The 18,304-nt window shown below is 40.2% G+C and overlaps 2 protein-coding genes across 2 annotated transcripts in view; one reads left to right on the forward strand and one right to left on the reverse strand.

The window, feature by feature from the left end:
• TMEM192 (transmembrane protein 192) overlaps nucleotides 1-18,304 on the forward strand; it is a 488,151-nt gene that overhangs the window by 368,456 nt on the left and 101,391 nt on the right. The gene's annotated exons all lie outside the window — the stretch shown is intronic.
• Nucleotides 1,763-17,835, reverse strand: MSMO1 (methylsterol monooxygenase 1). Its single transcript, XM_060246559.1, has 6 exons — nucleotides 17,689-17,835; nucleotides 16,490-16,795; nucleotides 13,990-14,138; nucleotides 8,379-8,505; nucleotides 4,528-4,682; nucleotides 1,763-2,644 (listed from the first exon to the last, which is right to left on the reverse strand). The coding sequence occupies exons 2-6, from the start codon at nucleotides 16,745-16,747 to the stop codon at nucleotides 2,440-2,442; spliced, it is 894 nt and encodes a 297-aa protein (XP_060102542.1). The 5' UTR covers nucleotides 16,748-16,795; nucleotides 17,689-17,835; the 3' UTR covers nucleotides 1,763-2,439.

Here is an 18,304-nt window from a genome sequence, read left to right on the forward strand (position 1 = left end):
AGATGCGTGTGTATGTTGGAAGTACAAAATCTCACTGCCAAAATCACTACTGAGAATAAAGTTTATAAACAAGTGTCTGTCAGTGTTATTCTCAAATCATTGCATACAAAATTCATACAAGGCATACAATGTCGAACCCTTATATGTGTGTTTGTGTATATGTATGTATAAGTGTGTGTGTGTGTATACACATATATTGGCCACTGTGTGACACAGAGTGTTGGACTTGATGGGCCATTGGCCTGATCCAACATGGCTTCTTTTATGTTCTTATAAATGCAAATTTCTTCACCCACAGAATGAAACCCTGCTCCAGCTGGGGTACAAATAAATGCCAATTCCAAAATGAAGTAGGAGTTTTCCTGGTGCTCTTTCAGTCCACATGAAGGATAAATGTTTTATGCAGAGATTAACTCTCTTCCAGCTGTTCCCATGGACTCACAAACCCTGGTATCCCCAAAAAGTTCCGACAATGGGGCTGCTAGCTGAGATCAGCAGTTTCACATGTAGCTTCACCAGGCATAGGAACCAGGACCCCTACTAATACCATCATCCATGCAATCATATATCTTATAAATTGAATCAGAAAAATACACTGGCTTCTCTTGAACATGCAACTGGGTTAGGAGTCATTTCAAGTTTAATTTGGGTGTTATTACCAAGGCCCCCATTCTCCAACTACTGTTTCTCACTGCTGCTCAAGAATGGCAATGGGATATTTTAAAATATATATATATATATAGCTGTTGTGCCAATGGTGTGACATTATTTTCAGGGGAACCCCAGAAGTGACTTCAGTCCTCTGCAGGAATCCCAGAAACTCTGTGGTTTTACCATAGTTTCCAGCAATTCCTAGATATGCACAAGTTTACATCCAGGTTTTCCCAGAAGTGACATCACAAAATAGACATCAGCCACTCTCCATGTTCCCGCCCAGACTCCCACTTATTGTCACAGCCTGTGCCTGGAACTCCTATTTGCTATGCTCATTGGTGAGTTAAGGAATCACAGAAAATAATCATTTGACAATGTATATATTTGTAGATTTCATCTCTAAGGCTAAAGAATAATTTTGATCTATATTCAGAACAGGAGAATAGACTAGTCACCTGCGTATGCAAAGTGGGCATGATGATTTTGGATGGGGTCATCTGGATTCTTCCCTCCAGCATAAGCATCTGTTCTGTATCATGTGGTGGGTAATGGACTGGCTTCTCACAAGCACTCAGCATGCTCTTGGAGTGTGCTTGAGCCAGACTTCATCAGGTGAAGCCCTTGCAGTAATAACATTTTTACAACCAGTTGCAATGTTCCACACTGGAGATAAATTCCGAGGTACACTGTTTTATACATTTGCACACATTTACTATTTTTTTTCAGCAGACAGTACCTCATTTATTTATGTTTGTTAGGAAGTTTTGCAGTCTTTTCAATGGATGAGCATTACTAGTACTCATTCTCATACTACACATGTCTGCATCCTGTGCCTATTATTACTCATTCCCTAGCTGTAGCTCTTTCAAAAGACCTTGCCCTTAATGCTTATAACACAATGCTCACAGTTGTCTGCTATTATCCTTGCATGGTTCATGCTCAACAAATGTGTTATTCACATTAGCAATATTGGTAGGTATTCTGCCTGTGGATACATTGGTTAGGGTCCCACCTCAACAAGGGAGCATCTCTGCCTAGTGCTGATCTCTGTTGACCCTAATGTTCGTATATTCTAGAAACAATACATTACAAAGTCAAGGAAACAGTCTAAAAGCCAGGATCGTTTTATTTGTTCCACAGTGAACATAAACAAACATCAGATCAACCCTATGTTATTTTACAAGACACAAATGTACCAATAGCTCAGTAGTTTACAAATCGTTATGCAATGGAAGCACACTGATGGAACAGATTTTGTAAAACAGAATAAAAAGGCTCTTTGCAAGAGGAAAAATATTTACTGACAATAGACTGTGAAAGGTTTTGGAATTAAGACCTATTAGCATGTGCAAATTGTTTGCCAAAAAGTTCTTCAGTATTGCTGCTCCCAAGAAATTCCTCCTCAAAAACTGGTAAAAACCTCTATTTTCCTGGTTGTACTTTACAAGTTCTAAAAAGTTTAACATTTGTACCACAGAGGTGTTTACTAGTTCAATCCAAAGGTAAAGGACTCATTTGTAAATACAAAACTTGCGAATACATTTACTTTCATTACCCATGTGCTTTTACTTTTTTATAGAACAGCACTGCATTCCCATTAGGATGCTACAGGTTTTCCCTCCTACATGACAAAGCATCAGAAGGCTTGTACTGGGGCTTTCTTTAAAGCAGACTTTGCTTTAGTACTGCAACATGTGTTATACCTTCCAGTTTTAAGCAAAAGTGCATGGCAGCCATTAGCAGCTGTCTGGTGCTGCAGCCCTTTCCCCTTTACAGTGGCAGGATTTAGTTGGTCTTTTTCTTCATATGCTCCTGTTTCTTCATTTTTTCCACGTAGGATTGGTACTGAGAGTCTGTTCCAAAGATTTTATCCCACCATGTGAAGGTTGAAGAATAGTTGCCAATGAAGTTCATGTGATGGAAGTCATGAAAGCAAGCCCCACCATAGAAAGGCACCAAATGCAAGGGATTCAGAGGAATATCATAGCCACTGTTAACAAAAAGGGGGGGGGGGGAGAGGCAAGGCATTTTACAATAGTGATACAAAACCATTTTTCACATTTACTTTACAATGAAACAGGGCTAGTAGGCTAGAAATGTATGAATTTCTCTAACAAATATTTTAAAACTTTAAAAATCAATAACTATTCTACTGGCTCACAAACTTCTGAAGCAACAGACATACAAATTAAATTCTTTAGGAGATAAATTAAGCAGCGCACATCTTATTCTCCGAATAAACTGCTTGTGCACGGAATACATTCCCTGCAAGACAATCATGCACAGTCAGGCCCTGGGAAGAACTCTATGAATAACAGAAGGAACAGCACAAGATGTGTAGCTGTGTTAATCTGTCTGTAGCTGTAGAAAAAAGTTAAGAGACCAATAGCATCTTAAAGACTAACAAAATTCATGGTATGGCATCAGCTTTCGTGAGTCACTGCTCACTTCTTCCAGTACAGGTAGAATGTGAGTCCATCTGTCCTATATACTGGAAAGTGAAGTGATTTCAGATGCCAAATGACATTAGGAGGCAAATGACAATAGAAGGTGTGACTGGATTAGGTGTGATATGCAGAGAGTAGTAGACCTGGAGAAATCAGAAAGAATAGCAGACAGATATATGACAAAGAAGTCTGAGCAAAAGGTGCCCTCAGAGAGAAAACAGATAAGTACAATATTAAGCTGTAACGCCATCAAAATTAATCATTTTTAGGTCCCATTATTATTACTGAGTTCTATACATGGTCAAAGCACAAACATAAGTTGTCCCATTAAATTTGAAGTTAAGCATGTACATAAACTTTCCCCACTAGAATTGAAAGAACTTTTAGTGGTTGGTAAATAAACTAGCATTTTTCACATCCTGAATGTTTGCAGGTGCCGAGTTGGTTTTGCTTAACAGCAAGATGGGAGTTTAGTATCTGAGCCTCTAGGTACTTCTTACCTGGCTCCCAAAGTGCTGCTTGTAAAACAGCAACAGTCTGCAGCTTTCCTTTCTAGGTGTTTGCAAGCAAATATATTGTGACAGCTTGCTCTAACAAAGGTGTGGTAAATTGACAGATCGGAGTGGAATCAAATCAATACAAGTTGGAGGCTTGGCTTACCTAGCCAAGTGCAACGATACATACACATTTTGTATGTCGGGGTTACTTCCAGATTTTACTGGGGCACTCCACATAGAGTAGCTATGGATCACATTGTGCAGAAATCCTTTATTTACAACAGGGGTGGGGAACCTTTATTCTGCCGCGGGCCATAAAAAATTATCAACTTAAAAAATAGTGCTCCACCGAGGGAGAATGATTCAGGACAGCAAAATTAATTCAAATAATGGTTTTTCTATTTGAAGTCATGTGGGGAGAGCCTAATCTGGCACACACGCATTCACATACACACACAGCCTGCCGCCCTAGGCAAATGCCTACATCCAGGTCTTTTTTGTAGAAAAAGCCCAGCAGGAACTCAGTAGCGTATCAGACCACATTCCCTGATATTAGCATATTAGGTCACACACTCATTAGCATATTAGGCCACACCATCTGGAATAATCAAGTGCAAACTGAACTGTGACAGTAACTTTTCCAGGCCCTGCAGCAATTCTGGCCGGCCAGCCAGGCCCCAGGGAGGCTGCTGCACAGTACATCTGGGCCCTGTGATCCCTGCGGGGCCCTGGGGAAATGCAGACTAGCTAATTTGAAGAACTACAGTCACATAAATGCAGAAGTGCCTCTAAACCATATTTCCCTGTCTTAAATTCACACTTTTAGGAGGGCATTAAATTTAATTGTTACATGCAAACCCTATTGAGACATAAGTTGTTGCTCTGAGTTCAAACACAAGGTGCGTACTAAGCAAAATAAGAATATTTACCTGTGGACATCAATAGTCTCCAGCAAGCGACAAATTACCCATGCCCACAAAAGAATCACGTGATTACAGAAGATAACTATTCCAATAAAAAATCCAGTCCCAAGGATCAGAGTTTCCAGAGGGTGAGCATATTCTGCTTGCATCCCAAATGGAGCCTAAGGAAGAGGAAAAACATGGATTTTAAAGGGAAAAACTATGTGTTAACATATTGCCTAAACAGACTGTAGTAAATTAAGTGTAGCATGTACACAAGCAGGTCCTGTACAAGAATTCTCCACCCACCTTCATACTTGGGTCCCGAATTTACCATTATTTACAGAACAGGCAGAGAAGTAAACAGAACCCAAAATCTAAGCAATTTCACAACCACCAACCCTCATTTAAAAAACAGCCACAAGGAAAAGCTGATCTTTCAAGCATATATCTGCTCACAGTGTTTCAGAAGTAAATTGTCATTTAAGACTTAGCAGGACTCTTAGAACCCCCAGCAAAACAAAAGTACTTTAAACATTTGGTTGCAAACTGGTAAAATAAGAACCACAGGTGGGTCACACCTCAATCTGAAGACTGCAGCATTGACAGAAACATCATTTGCTTTATCTCAAACGTATTTGTTTTAGAAAGTTTGATGCAGAAAAAGCAGCCAAATGCATCTTTTGTGTTAAAGATTTGTGGAGAGGGGTTCTCTCACCCATGCATCACAAACTGAAATCTACCAAAACACCTCTTCTATGTAATTGCTGAAGTTATCAGAGCCCTGTCCTACCTTTCATTTGATTCAATCGATACACCAAAGCAAAGAAAAGACAAACACAAGTATGGATTATAAAATAAATAGGTGATCTTAATTGCAGTTTACAAAGATAGAAAGATACTGCATTAAATAATGGTATCTAGCTATCAATAATATAGAAGATATGCTCCATTAATGCATAGGACACAACACAAAGCACATGTGAACTGGCTTCATATTGTTGGTATCTGTGACAGTGGTGTGCATTCCACCCCCCCTTTTTCCCTCTCTTCAGATATATTAAACTGTAAACGTTTTGGGGTTTCCTGAAAATCCCAAGTCTCAATACCAGTGCAGTATTCGGATCCAGGATATTTCAGAAATTTTCGATTTTTTAAAGTTTAATAAATCTGAGAAGGGGGTGGGTGGGAAACAGTGAAAAAAAATTGCACACCCGAAGCTATGCCCACAGGGAGCAGAAGGCTGATCCTGGGCTGACTTCTCTTGCAGCCTTGATTTAAACAGAGCTGCAAGAGGAGCCAGTGACATGCTCCATGCAAGAGGAAGTGACATGGAGCTCTCAGGTCCTACCAGCCCCATCTGATCCTGTCTTGCAGCTCGGTTTAAACTGAGCTGCAAGAAGAGCCCCAGCTGAGGCTAATTCTGAGTTGACTTCTCTTACAACCTGGTTTAAACTGGGTAGGCTTGCCAATCCCCAGGTCCCAGCGGGAGTTCTTCCATTTTCCCAGGCTCCTTCCCACCCCCAGTCAGCTGGCCGGCGGGGGGAAGCCCCGCCCCCAAAGGACCATGTGTCTTTGCACCTCCGGAGGCTTCAGTCTCGGATTGAAAGGCTTCCTCTTGGGATGGTGTGTCTGTGTTGCTGTGAAGGAGTTGGCAGCAACTCATGAGTAGAGAGGCCAAACCCCTGCTTCAGACTCGCCAGAAACAGGGGGTGGGGGGGGAAATGTCTGCTGAGCACTTCATTATTCCCTTTGTGGAGATCGTTTCTCATAGGGTATATTGGGGAATTGATCTGGAGGTTTCGGGGGCTCTGGGGGAGCTGCTTTTTGAGGTAGAGGCACCAAATTTTCAGTATAGTATCTAGTGCCTCTCCCCAAAGTACCCCCCCAAGTTTCAAAATGATTGGACCAGAGGGTCCAATTCTATGAGCCCCAAAAGGTGCCCCATCCTTCATTATTTCCTATAGAAGGAAGACATTTAAAAAGGTGTGCTATCCCTTTAAATGTGATGGCCAGAACTCTCTTGGAGTTCAATTATGCTTGTCACACCCTTGTTCCTGGCTCCGCCCCCGAAGTCTCCTGGCTCCACCCCCAAAGTCCCCAGATATTTCTTGAATTGGACTTGGCAACCCTAAAACTGGGCTGCAGGAGAAGCCAGTCAGCCTCAAGTCAAGCTAGGGGCGGTCTTCTGTAGCCTCTACAGTTTAAAGGGACTGCAGAAGCTTAACAAACAGCCAAACGCCACTTGCTGTTTTTGAAACTACTGGTAATTCCCGAATATATCCAGAATTGTCTTGGGATTCCCCCTCCCCTGGGTTTTCTGGGTATAGTTTTGGCTCAGGTGAAGGCAGAATACTTAAGACCACAGGCAGATATGGAATAAGAGAAGCCAGCACACTATTGATGGGCCATTTTATGAATTTTACATCCAAAAAGCATCTGCAGAGATTAAGGGCACACAAAATATTTCCTACCAGTTTTGCAGATGTTGTGATAGTGTACCCAGAGGAGGACCAAAGAGGGTGATGGAGAGCTGATTAGGCTTTTTAAGCCCTCTTTCCACACCCTCTCCAATGCTGATGCACCAACTTTGCACCAGCAGTAGGACAGATACAAGCCTCCCCATCTGCAAGTGCTTCCTGCAAACCCTTTTCTCACCTCTGAGGCACTGGATGGAGCAGAAATATCCCAGTTCAGGGGGTTATAGTTTCATAACTGTAGTTTTCCTTGCTTTTTGTTGGGAAAAGCAGGTAGTAAGGAAGATGAGACATAGCCAAGACAGCTTTAAACCAAGAAAGGTCACTATAATAGTGATGCCATTTCTAACAAACCCAGACCTTCTTTTGTAGGATATCTAGTAGAAACTAAATTTTAAAAGGGATAAACTATAGGAAAGCAGTGAACTGATAGTCTGTGCAGAGTTAAGAACCTCTATTCAACTCATTCACAATGGAGGAAAACTAGATGTTTGGTGTCTGGTATTAAACTTATAACTGATCTGAAGTCAGAGCTGACTCATGTTAGCAGACCAAGTTTGTGGATTATACCAAATTATTTAGGAATCTGAAAACCTGAACTGACTGTAAGAAGCTCTCAGAGGGCTTCTCTGAACTGGGCAAAGAAAAATGAAGCAAGTGAGATGTAATGTAAACAAGTGTAAAAAACCCTATATTTTTAATAATAATAATACATTTTATTTATCACATTGCCTTTACCTACATCTGCAACACAACTGAATTTAGAATTCTAGACACAACTGAATTTAGAATTCTACATCTGCAATACAACTGAATTTAGAATTCTTGCCAAAGATATTGTGCAAATTGAAAAACTGCAGAAAAGAGCAGCCAAAATTATCAGGAGTTCTCCACACTTTTCCTATGATGGCTAAAGGGTCTGAGATTGACTGCAGACTGTATGTTTGTAATAAATTCAGATTTCACTTTAATCTTTAAAACCCCAATTAAAATATAATCAATTTTTATTGGTGAAGTCTGTCAAAGACTTTTGACCCTTTAGGGCTCTTGAGACGGCAGTGAGGTCCACTGTTCCAGGAAGGTAGGCATTTAACTGAGAGAAAATCTACTAGGATTTCTGGGCTCTGGGAGCAGGGCAGCAGCTATCATTGATGTGTTCTATCATTCAGGGAGTAGTACTGGGATACTGAAAATTTTCTGTTTATGAAGCCATTCAACCCTGGCTCAGTTGCATTCCCTGTAATATCAAGTTCAAGGGTTCTGAATGTTATAAAGCTCAGTGTATCCTTGTCTCTTTTTCACATTGCCAGAAATATTTAATTACAGATGTCCTATACATTCATCCTCCCACAGCCCTTTTACATTAACTATGCAAGCATGAAAAGTTAAGGCTATACATACAACAAACTCATGATGCACTTTGTGGATATACTTGTATAGTCTCTTATGATGCAGGAGTCTATGCAGAAAATAATGCCAGGTGTCCTCAATCACCGCACACCCAAAACACTGGGCAACTATCACAAACCTATGGAGAAAAAAATACTTGTTAGGGTGTGGTTAAAATTAACAGAATAGTTTTTCCGGGTTATGTCACCTTGAGCTCAGCAGGGGTCCGTGGATCGTCTCTCCAGCAGCCCCTCTGAATCAGGCGGTTGGAAGGGTGCCACAGACGTGGCACCCCCAAGGAGACCCTGAAGGGGTTTTTTTGGGGCATGGGACGTTTGCAAGAAGCCAGGGGCACAGCGGCAGCTGTTCCTGTCTTTCTTGTATGCCCCGAAGCTCCACTGCCATAATAGCTAGCACAGCAGAAAGAGGTGAATGCCTGACCGCTTGCTTTCTTCTCTCTCAATAAGCTCTTGATGTATCGCTTTCCCACCTCAAGCATGGCAATTCTACTTGGCAAGTACGGTAAGTGTGCTTTCAATACCACTGGCTAATGGGTCGTTTTACATAACAACAAACGGGTCAGTTCAAAGGCAGGGAAAGAAGTGAATTCCACCCCCACTTTCCCTGTGAATGAGGCTTCGAAAAGTTAAAAGAACAACTTTGAGCATTGGCAACAATCTGAATTAGACTGAATACAGATACCTAAATCGACCCGGATTATAATTGGATATATGTTAAAGAGGCTATTATCTGGTTGCAATATGGTCTGAACAAAAATGAGATATTCTAGAGAGATCTGTCTTTGTCGTCTGATTGCAACTGAAATGGTAACATCCAAAATCACAGCTGGAGGAAATTTGGAGAGGCAGACTGAACTACTTTTCAACTTGGATTAATAGACTGAGTTTGTTGACAGAGAAAAATGGCATTACCGAGCGAAATGTTTTATTAAAAAAGACATTACGTAGCATAATTTCTCTGAAATTGGTTTAATCTTGGTTTGTTAACAGAGTTGATTAAAAAACAAATGGGAGCTTTTATGCTGAAAGCTAGTGAAATCTCAAATCTACATCAGCAGAGTGTTAAAGAGATCCTGGTGACGTCTGTGGAATTGGTAAGGGATCCGCTGGGAAATAAGCAAAAGAAAATCAAAATGGAACCTTATGGCTCAGTTAAAAAGAAAGACCGGAAATCGAGACTGATTGAAGCTTTTTCGAGAGGAACAAATGGTGTGGAATCCTTCCTACTTTTACCGAGAAGGATGACTACATTAAGGAGAGAGAAGGTGCACCTCAGCCAAAAAATCAAGATGTGGAAATTTTTCAGGAACAAGGGTTTTTGAATTGTCTTTCTCTCTGTGGGCAGTCGGATATGGAACTCTCAATAAGAAATGATATGCAATCTTAAAAGGCTAAGTGAGATTTTTGTGTTATATTAAGCTGTTTCTTCTAGAGTAATATGGATATAAGAGCTAAAGGATTGAAAAGTTTTGAAAAGAACTTTATGTAAATAAATAGTTAACTTGGATTAACTTTTAAGAAGATAGACAACATAATTATCTTGTAATTTGGTAGATTTGCTCTTAACAGATGAAGATACTTGTTTTTTTGGCTCATTTTAATGGCGATATTGTTAAACTAATAAGCTAGTCTGTATTTTTAATATGGTTGAGTTAAGCAGCAAAAAATCAAAACGTGGAAATCTTTCAGGAAGAAGGGACTTTAAACTGTTGTTCCCTCTGTGGGTAATAAGATATGGATTTTTTAAATAAGAACTGATATGTGATTTTAAAAGGTCGAGATTTTAAGGTTTGAAAAGTTTAGCAAAAATGTTATTTAAATAAATAGTTAATTTGGATCAATTGTTACGAAGGCAGACAGCACAATTATTTAGTAATCTGATAGATCTGCTCTTAGTATGTTTGTTTGGAGAAACTGTCTATACTGAGACAGACAAACTATTATGTCTTATCTTTAGCTTATTTTTATTTTTCTCCCTATGTTCTATGACATTTTAATTCGTCCCCCCCCTTTCTTTCTGTTTGAATTAAGTTAGTTAGAAGGATAAAGATATTTGTTTCATATGCTTATTTTAATGACGATATTGTTAAACTAACAAGTTAGTCTGTACTTTCAATATGATTAAGCTTAGCCAGACAGTTCTGTGTTGAGACAGCTCTGACTCTTTTATACTTATATGTGCTGAAGAATTGTTTAGACTTGTATTTTAAGTAATAGTTTAGCAAAAAATCTATAACGAAAGATAAAAATGATAAAATATATGGGGAGAACCTCATACTTGCAGGTAGAAAGAATTGGGTATTTCACTTGGAGGTAGAATTGTAACTGACATATTTGCATTTCTCTTTGTTTCTGTTTTTCCCACTTTGTATCCACACCTTCCCCTCTTTAATGTAACAAAGCTTGTGCCTTTTCTCTTTGTAGTTAAAATCAATAAAAATTATAAAATCTCAAAAAATAAAAATGACAGAATATCCTCTTTTCTACCCTAACAATTTCTCCTGTACCTCTGCAGTTGGACACAAAACCAATACTGCATTGCCTATGAAACATATAACCTGTCACCGAGTACAGGAAAGGCAAAGGCAGGAAACGTATCATGAACCAGTAAGAATTAGAAGCTTCCCATTATATCTCTCTTAAATAAATCTAGCAGAGAATGTTAGAGCAGGAGGAAGACACTTGATTTAAAAAACTAACAAACAGCACATGTGTGTTAAGTGCCATCATGTTAGTTATGACTTATAGCAATTGTATGAATTAATGACCTCCAAAACATTCTGTGTTAACAGTGTTGCCACAGTCCACATTCAGAGGCAGTGAACCTCTGAACAGTAGTGCCAGGAGACAAGATCAAGGGAAGGTTTCAGCCTCTATGCCCTGATATTGCTCCTCCAGAGGAGCTGGCTGGCCACTGCATGAAAAAGAATGGACCAGATGGACCACTAGTTTGATCCAGTAGGGATCTTATGTTCTTGCCAACTGAGGGGCCGTGGCTTCCTTGATTTACTCAATCCATCTCATACTGGGTCTCCCTCTTTTCCTAGCATCAGTCTTTTCCATAACGTGAACATTATATGATAGTCTATGTTTAGTTATTTTAGCTTTTAGGGGAAGTTCAGGCTTGATTTGATCTATAACCCACTGGTTTGTCTTTTTGGAAGTCTATACTATCTAAAAAACCTTCTCCAACACCATATTTCAAATGAATCTACTTTCTGCTTGTCAGCTTTCTTCATTGTCTACCTTTCACACCCACACATAGCAATAAGGTGTGAACTGTGGTATGAATTATCTTGGGCGCCAACCAGTGTTCCCTCTAAGCTGATTTAGCACGAACTAGCTCACAGTTTTCAAGCCTCTGGCTCACACATTTTTTTCTTAGCTCAGGAAGGATGGCCCCAGAGCAAACTAATTTATGCAATAGCTCACAACTTTAATGCCAGTAGCTCACGAAGTAGAATTTTTGCTCACAATATTCCACAGCTTAGAGGGAGTACTGGTGCCAACAACACATCCTTACAACACATATTTTCTAGCTTCTTCATGGCTGCTCTTCCCAATCTCAACCTCTTTCTTATTTATTGGTTGCAGTCTCACTTTTCGATGATGAATAGAAAGCCAAGGAATAGAAAACCTTGAACAATTTCAATTTCATCATTATCAACCTTAAAGTTGTGTAATTTCCCAGTCATTGTTACTTTTGTCTTCTTGATGTTTGACTATAATCCTACTTTGGCATCTTCTGTTTTAACCTTCATCAGTAGTTTCATGTTGTTGAAACTTCATCAGCCGCCCTGAGCCACTTGTTGGGAAGGGCGGGATATAAATCATAAAATAAATAAATAAATAAATGTCTTCACTATTTTCTGCCAGTAAGATAGTGTCATTGGCAAATCTCAAATGGTTCTTTCCAGCAATTTTCACTCCACCTTTCACCTAAATTTAACCAGTTTCCTTACACATTCTGCATACAGACTGAAGAGACAGGGGCATAAAATACATCCTTGTCTGACAACTCTTGCCACATTCCAATTCTCCATATTCTGTCCTGACAGAAGCCTTGTTTTGTCCAGAGTACAGGTTGTGCATCAAAACAATGAGATGTTGTGGCTGTAATTCATAAAACGAACGGATTTTTTTCTGAAATTTTCTTGTATGCACCAGTAGTCAATGAAAATTTGTGCTCTCTAGCGCCTCCAGGGAAACATGCAAAACAAAACCCCCCCAATATAACGTAACTTGTAATATATAACTTAGATCCAATTTCATTTTTATGGTGCAATAGCCATATGATACATTTGCTGCAAACGTACCTGATAAGGTGGCTGACAACAGTTTCCATTTGGATCAAGTGTAAAACAAATCAGGTAGCAAGAACTAGTCCTTGTTATCTTAAGACAGCCAGCAACCCATTTTTAAAACAAACTGCAGATCAAGAGATGTCTACTTGGAGTAGATCAGGCAGCTACCTTATATGGGGCCAAAGAAACTAAAAAACATGCTATATAAACATTCTAAAGCAGAATTTTGCCAGTCTTTTCACCCAGAGCTACTTCTGGGGTGATGAAAAATAAATCACACTGCTGCTGCTCCCCTGACATGTTACCAAGTTTTGTTCTGTCCTAGAAACAGATAATGGACTAGGAAGAGCACCAGAAATGCAACTATCAGCTAAATAACACAGAGAAACATCATATAAACTCTTTTTTTTAAAAAAGCTTAAAAAATGCTTACAGCAGATCTGTTTGCAATCTTTTCCTGGGTTTTCTAGGGGATGCATGAAAGCAGGCAAGCTACCAGTAGCTCATGAGGCACTTGTTGGAAATCCCTGATCTAAAGAAATAATATAAAGAAAAACTTAAAAGCTACTGGCAGGGTGTTTACTAGTTTTCTCAAGGAAATCAATGAGAAATCGGATCACCACCACACAGGTTATCTGCCCCAGATTCAATACTGCTGGAAAGCAGGGTCCCCCCCCCCCCCCCCCGCTTACTCACATCATGGTGCATTCATGAACTTCCCAGAAGTCCCCCAGCATTTCTCTGATCTTTTAAACACCTGATTTGCTGCAAAGTTTTGGGAACAATTGCAGTAAAACTTGGGTGGCTGCTGCATGAGTGGGACATTTGTTTTTCATGTTTTTTTTATTCTGCAATTTTATATTACAGCTCTACACCATTGTAATTTGTAAAAGGTATTGGCAGACACATTAACAATAGGGAAACCGCACAAGCCTGTCTTATGTGGAAACCACCTTCAAAGATTATTTTAAAATAATACATTTAGAGGGGAAAAACACTTGCACATTCCCTCTATGAAGGGATACAGTGCTGTGAGATCACACTGCTATTTCCAACTACACTCCTGTAGACAAGACAAGGCTGTAATTTGTAATAAGAATGATCCGAAAGCCACAAAGAAGGTTCTGCTTGAAACTACTAAGTGACTGAAACGTATTTCTAGTTCTGAAGTCTCTCTCACAATGAAATTACATGCTTTAGTTCTCTGGAGGTTTGAGTGATCGAAGCTCCTGAGGCAGTCTGCCCTCCCCAACCTAACTGCATAAGGCTACTAATGTAACATAAGTCCCCCTTACTTACCATCTCGGCATGTGGTCCCAGTCATAAGGAATGTTAAAATATTCCGTGAAATAGTAAGTGCCACAGATCAATGGCAACTGAATGAAGAAGTGGTTGAACATAATTGTTTTGAAACACCTCCATTGTTTTTCCCATGTTTCTGGCTTATCCTGTAATTAAAAAACAAAACAAAATAGTCTTTAAATAATGCTGATTTCATAAATAGAAACATAATAGAATATTGCAACACCAGTATTCAAGATGTAACTTGAAGCTAAAAGGTGACAGCTCCCCCTATTGGTATAAAAGTGCTTCAACTGAAATTGTCCCCAAAACTCAAGATGGCTTTAGGGAATGAGAGAAACCAAGTGAAAACCAACATAGAATAAGTGGATCATTTTTGCAGCTGGGATTATCAATGGTCCTCTCAAATTCAGATCTGCATCTTGATATGAATTCTCTAGCCAGTTATCAACCAGTTACTGTTGGAGGAGAGGGGAGGAAGGAAAAATGGACTTCTTGGCACATGCAGAGTTCATTCTTGCCTGAATCCTTCCCCGTGCACTCAACTTCTCCCCTACTCAGCAGTAAAAACCCAAGGCAGTGCTGCCACAGTCCAGTTATCCATTACGCCACTGAAGATGCTTCTTAATTCTCTTTACGAAAAGTCAAACAATCCATCTTGGGCAAAGAATAAAACTGGTGAGGTTTTCTTGACACATCATGTGAAGTGGTTTGGCAGGAAGGGAATACCCTGAAACCTCTCCCTCCTCTCATGTTACCATTTATACAGAAGAGGGAAAACAATTTGAAAATTCTGAAACTGGTGACAAACACAAAAGAATTTTACATTTACAAATATCAATAAACAGGTATCTGATCTAGGATGGAAATTTTGGCTTGCAGATCAAAAAACAGAGCACATCAAATTAGCCAAGGAAACTCCCCAAACTCAATGAATAGAACCTTTGCTCCTCTATAAAGGGTATTAAAGTGGATTGGTGTGTGGGACCTATCACACCTGAGTAACTGTTTTATGGGCTTAAAATGATGTGATGCTCAACCTGAAAAGCTCTCTAAGACTGAATGTGGTGCCTGAATTTACTGAGCTGGATCCATTCCATAACATCACCAGAGGAGTGATGGTAATATAGCAAGATGCCCTCCATTCCCCTGAAATTCTACATTTAGGGGCACAAGAGATTCTCAAAAACAGCATGGGGAGGGTGAAGCAGAAGTCTGCCACTGAAAAGGGAATGTGGCAGAAATGGCCCTCTCCTCCTTCAACAATGGAAGCACCATTCCAGTGGTGCCATGATACTTTTAGATCTGACCCAAAGTAATGAGCTGAAGCAGTTTTCAGGTCAAGAGGAGATACTATAGTTCACAGGTTTCAAGAGATGTATGGCTTCATAGTTCAAAACCAGCACACTGTTACAAATGGGCTTATTTAATATCAATAGATCCTTAAATGATAATGCAAGTTAATCTCACAAAGAAGTTAGTTACTAACAATACTTTTGTAGCTAGCCACTTGAGTGGGTAAATATCAAACATTAATATTTAATTGCATATGACTCCCATATTTGGTATTACAATATGTTAACAATAATCTAGTTATATGTTAATCTATATGTACAAGTATTGGGTGGGATTCAGCAATCTGTAGACATAAGAAATCCCATATTCTTCTCTCACTGACAGACATTTCTGACTCTGGGACCTGCACAGACTGACAGCTGATTAACAGCAATTTCATTTCCTTCTCCATTCTCCCCCCCACCCCCCCGCGCAGTCTTCCAACCAACATGGCTATTAGTCCCCAAAAGTCCCAGAAATGAACTTTCCTAGGATCAGCAAGGGCAGAAGGAAGAGAGGAACGGGGAAAAAATCCACAGTTATCAGTACCTACCACTAATGTTCAAGTGTTTCAACAAACCCATAAGTGGATGAGCTCAAGTGTACTTCAAAGGCATATTATTAGGGGCTAGCCAGTGAACTTGGGGGCTGATGCCACTAATAGTTCTATTGTGCTGGTTGCTACAGACTAGTGACTCATTAGGGGACCTCAATGACAATCAAATATTATCCGCTTACTTGTAATAACAGCATTGGTTCTGCTGGGATAAATAACAAGGTAACATCACAGATCTAACAATATTGAACCTGGTAGCTGTTCAGCCCCGCAGCATGGTTGTGATTATTTTATCTCTACAAAGCCATGTTAACATACCAAGTATTTACCTAGAGGAAAGCTTTCCAGTTTGGGAAAAAGAACCTTTCCCCCCTCATGTCCCTCTGTCACAACTGGAGAAAATTATTCTATGTGTACTTCTGCAGTGGGACAAAACAGGAAAATGACTGGCCCAAGGTCTTTCCTATGGCCTTTTAGGCAATCTTCAAAAATACAGCCTGCACATTCAAAGGGGAGGGGTATGGATGGAGAGATACACTGACCAGGAAATTCCAAGTGAAATTAGAATTCAAATTTCTAAGATGAAACAAATAAACCCCACCTTACCTGTTGTATTTTATACTTTTGCATGTAAGGTATAAACTGAAAAACAAATCCAGGCAAGCAAATGAAGAAATATGCCAACTCATGGACGAGAAGGGACCCCCAGGTTGCAATCTGGAATTTAGTATAGTTACTTAGCATAGAGATCCAAGCATTTTTAAATGGCTGCTGCAGTGGATTCTGGGGCAAGAAAGAGTCTATATATTCTACAGCCAAGTAAGCAGAATTCAGTATGGCAAAACTTTCGTTCGTTGCCATCATTCAGCTCTGGAACATTCCAACGGCAGCTCCTCTGCAGGACTCGGGAATCTGCAAAACAGTCAGAAAACATTACTGACAACTCTCAGTAGCAATATAGTTGAAAAGATATCTTAATGAACAAGCAGTAAAAGGGGCTGTTTTTCAAGATGTGCAGACAGTGTACAACAAGGGGATAAAAATTTTGCACAGGTTGGCATAAACAAAGAGCAAATATAATTCCTTAACTAGATATCCTCTTAACTTGAATCAGACAGCCTGGAGAAAAAAATGCACACACTTCACCTCCTGTGGAAAGGAACATCACTAATCACACCCTCGTAAACTTCCTGAAACACCTGCCTGCCCCTGCTTACTGCTCTGCATCAAGTTTGATTGGCCTAATATTCTTCAGTCCTCCTCCACAATAATTATAAGGTATGTAAAAAACAATATGATGGAGTTCAGACCATACTCAATCCCGAGTTAAAATCGCACATTACTATGAAACCTATTGGGTGACCTCAGGCCAATCATTCTCTCTCAGCCCAACCTACCATACAGGTTTGTTGTGAGGAAAGTATGCAACCCTAAGCTCCTGGGAAGAGAATAATGTACTGAATTAGTAATAAATGATACAAATCGGAAGGAAAGATTAAGAACAAAGAATTACAAGCATTCTTTCTTTTTCCCGCTGCAATCCACTGCGCAAGGAACAAACAGTGAATGTCAAGAAGACTCGCTTCCAGATGACCGTGAGGCTAGAAGTCGGAGAAAAGGCCACAACGCGCCAACGCAGAAAGTTTTTGAACCTGCCTTAGGTGACCAACTCCCGCACTGGGGCCGGTGATCTCCCGCAGAGGTACCACGCAGCCCAGAAACGCCACCAAGCCCTCCTGCAAAGACTCCACGGAACGACCAGGACAAGTAAAAAAAAAACGCCCGCCGCCCGCCCAGCCACTCACCTGAGCAAGCACCGACTCTCCGCTCCAACAGCAGCTCCGAAAAACGCCGCTGTTTAGCACGGCTTCTGAAATACCTTTTCCCCCTCATTCCCCTCTCCGATTGGCTATTGCGCGACTTTTCGTCATGGTCAGGTGTATGCCGAGACAGAAGCGGAAGAGGCCTCGCGAGCTTTTATTGGCTGAAGGGATGGAGTGAGGATCGTGAGATCGCGTTAGAGAGCCAATAGTCTAGAGCACCGGCTCGATGACGAAAACCGACTGGATGCGAAGTTCTCCGAGGCGGAAGGTTGCTATAGCAATAACTATACCGCTTCTCTCCCGCGCCCCCTTCAGTTTTGCCTGTTTCTTTCGGATGAAGTGCCAATGAACGTTTTAGCTGATGGCAGGCAGTCTGCGCATCCTTATTCAAAAGTAAATCAAGAATTCTATCATTTAAACTAAAAGGCTCTTTAAACAAAGATGTGTAGGATTTGCAAGTTATTGAATTCAGCAGGACTTTTGAGCAAGTCTACACATGATTACAATCTTAATAAGACACCAAGCCAGGGAGGTGCGCAGGTTTATTTCTTTCTTTTAAAGAGAACAATGCAATTATTACATTGCACAATAAAAAAAA

The sequence above is a fragment of the Heteronotia binoei genome, chromosome 9, assembly GCF_032191835.1.
Source record: "Heteronotia binoei isolate CCM8104 ecotype False Entrance Well chromosome 9, APGP_CSIRO_Hbin_v1, whole genome shotgun sequence".
Taxonomy (NCBI): Eukaryota; Metazoa; Chordata; class Lepidosauria; order Squamata; family Gekkonidae; genus Heteronotia; species Heteronotia binoei.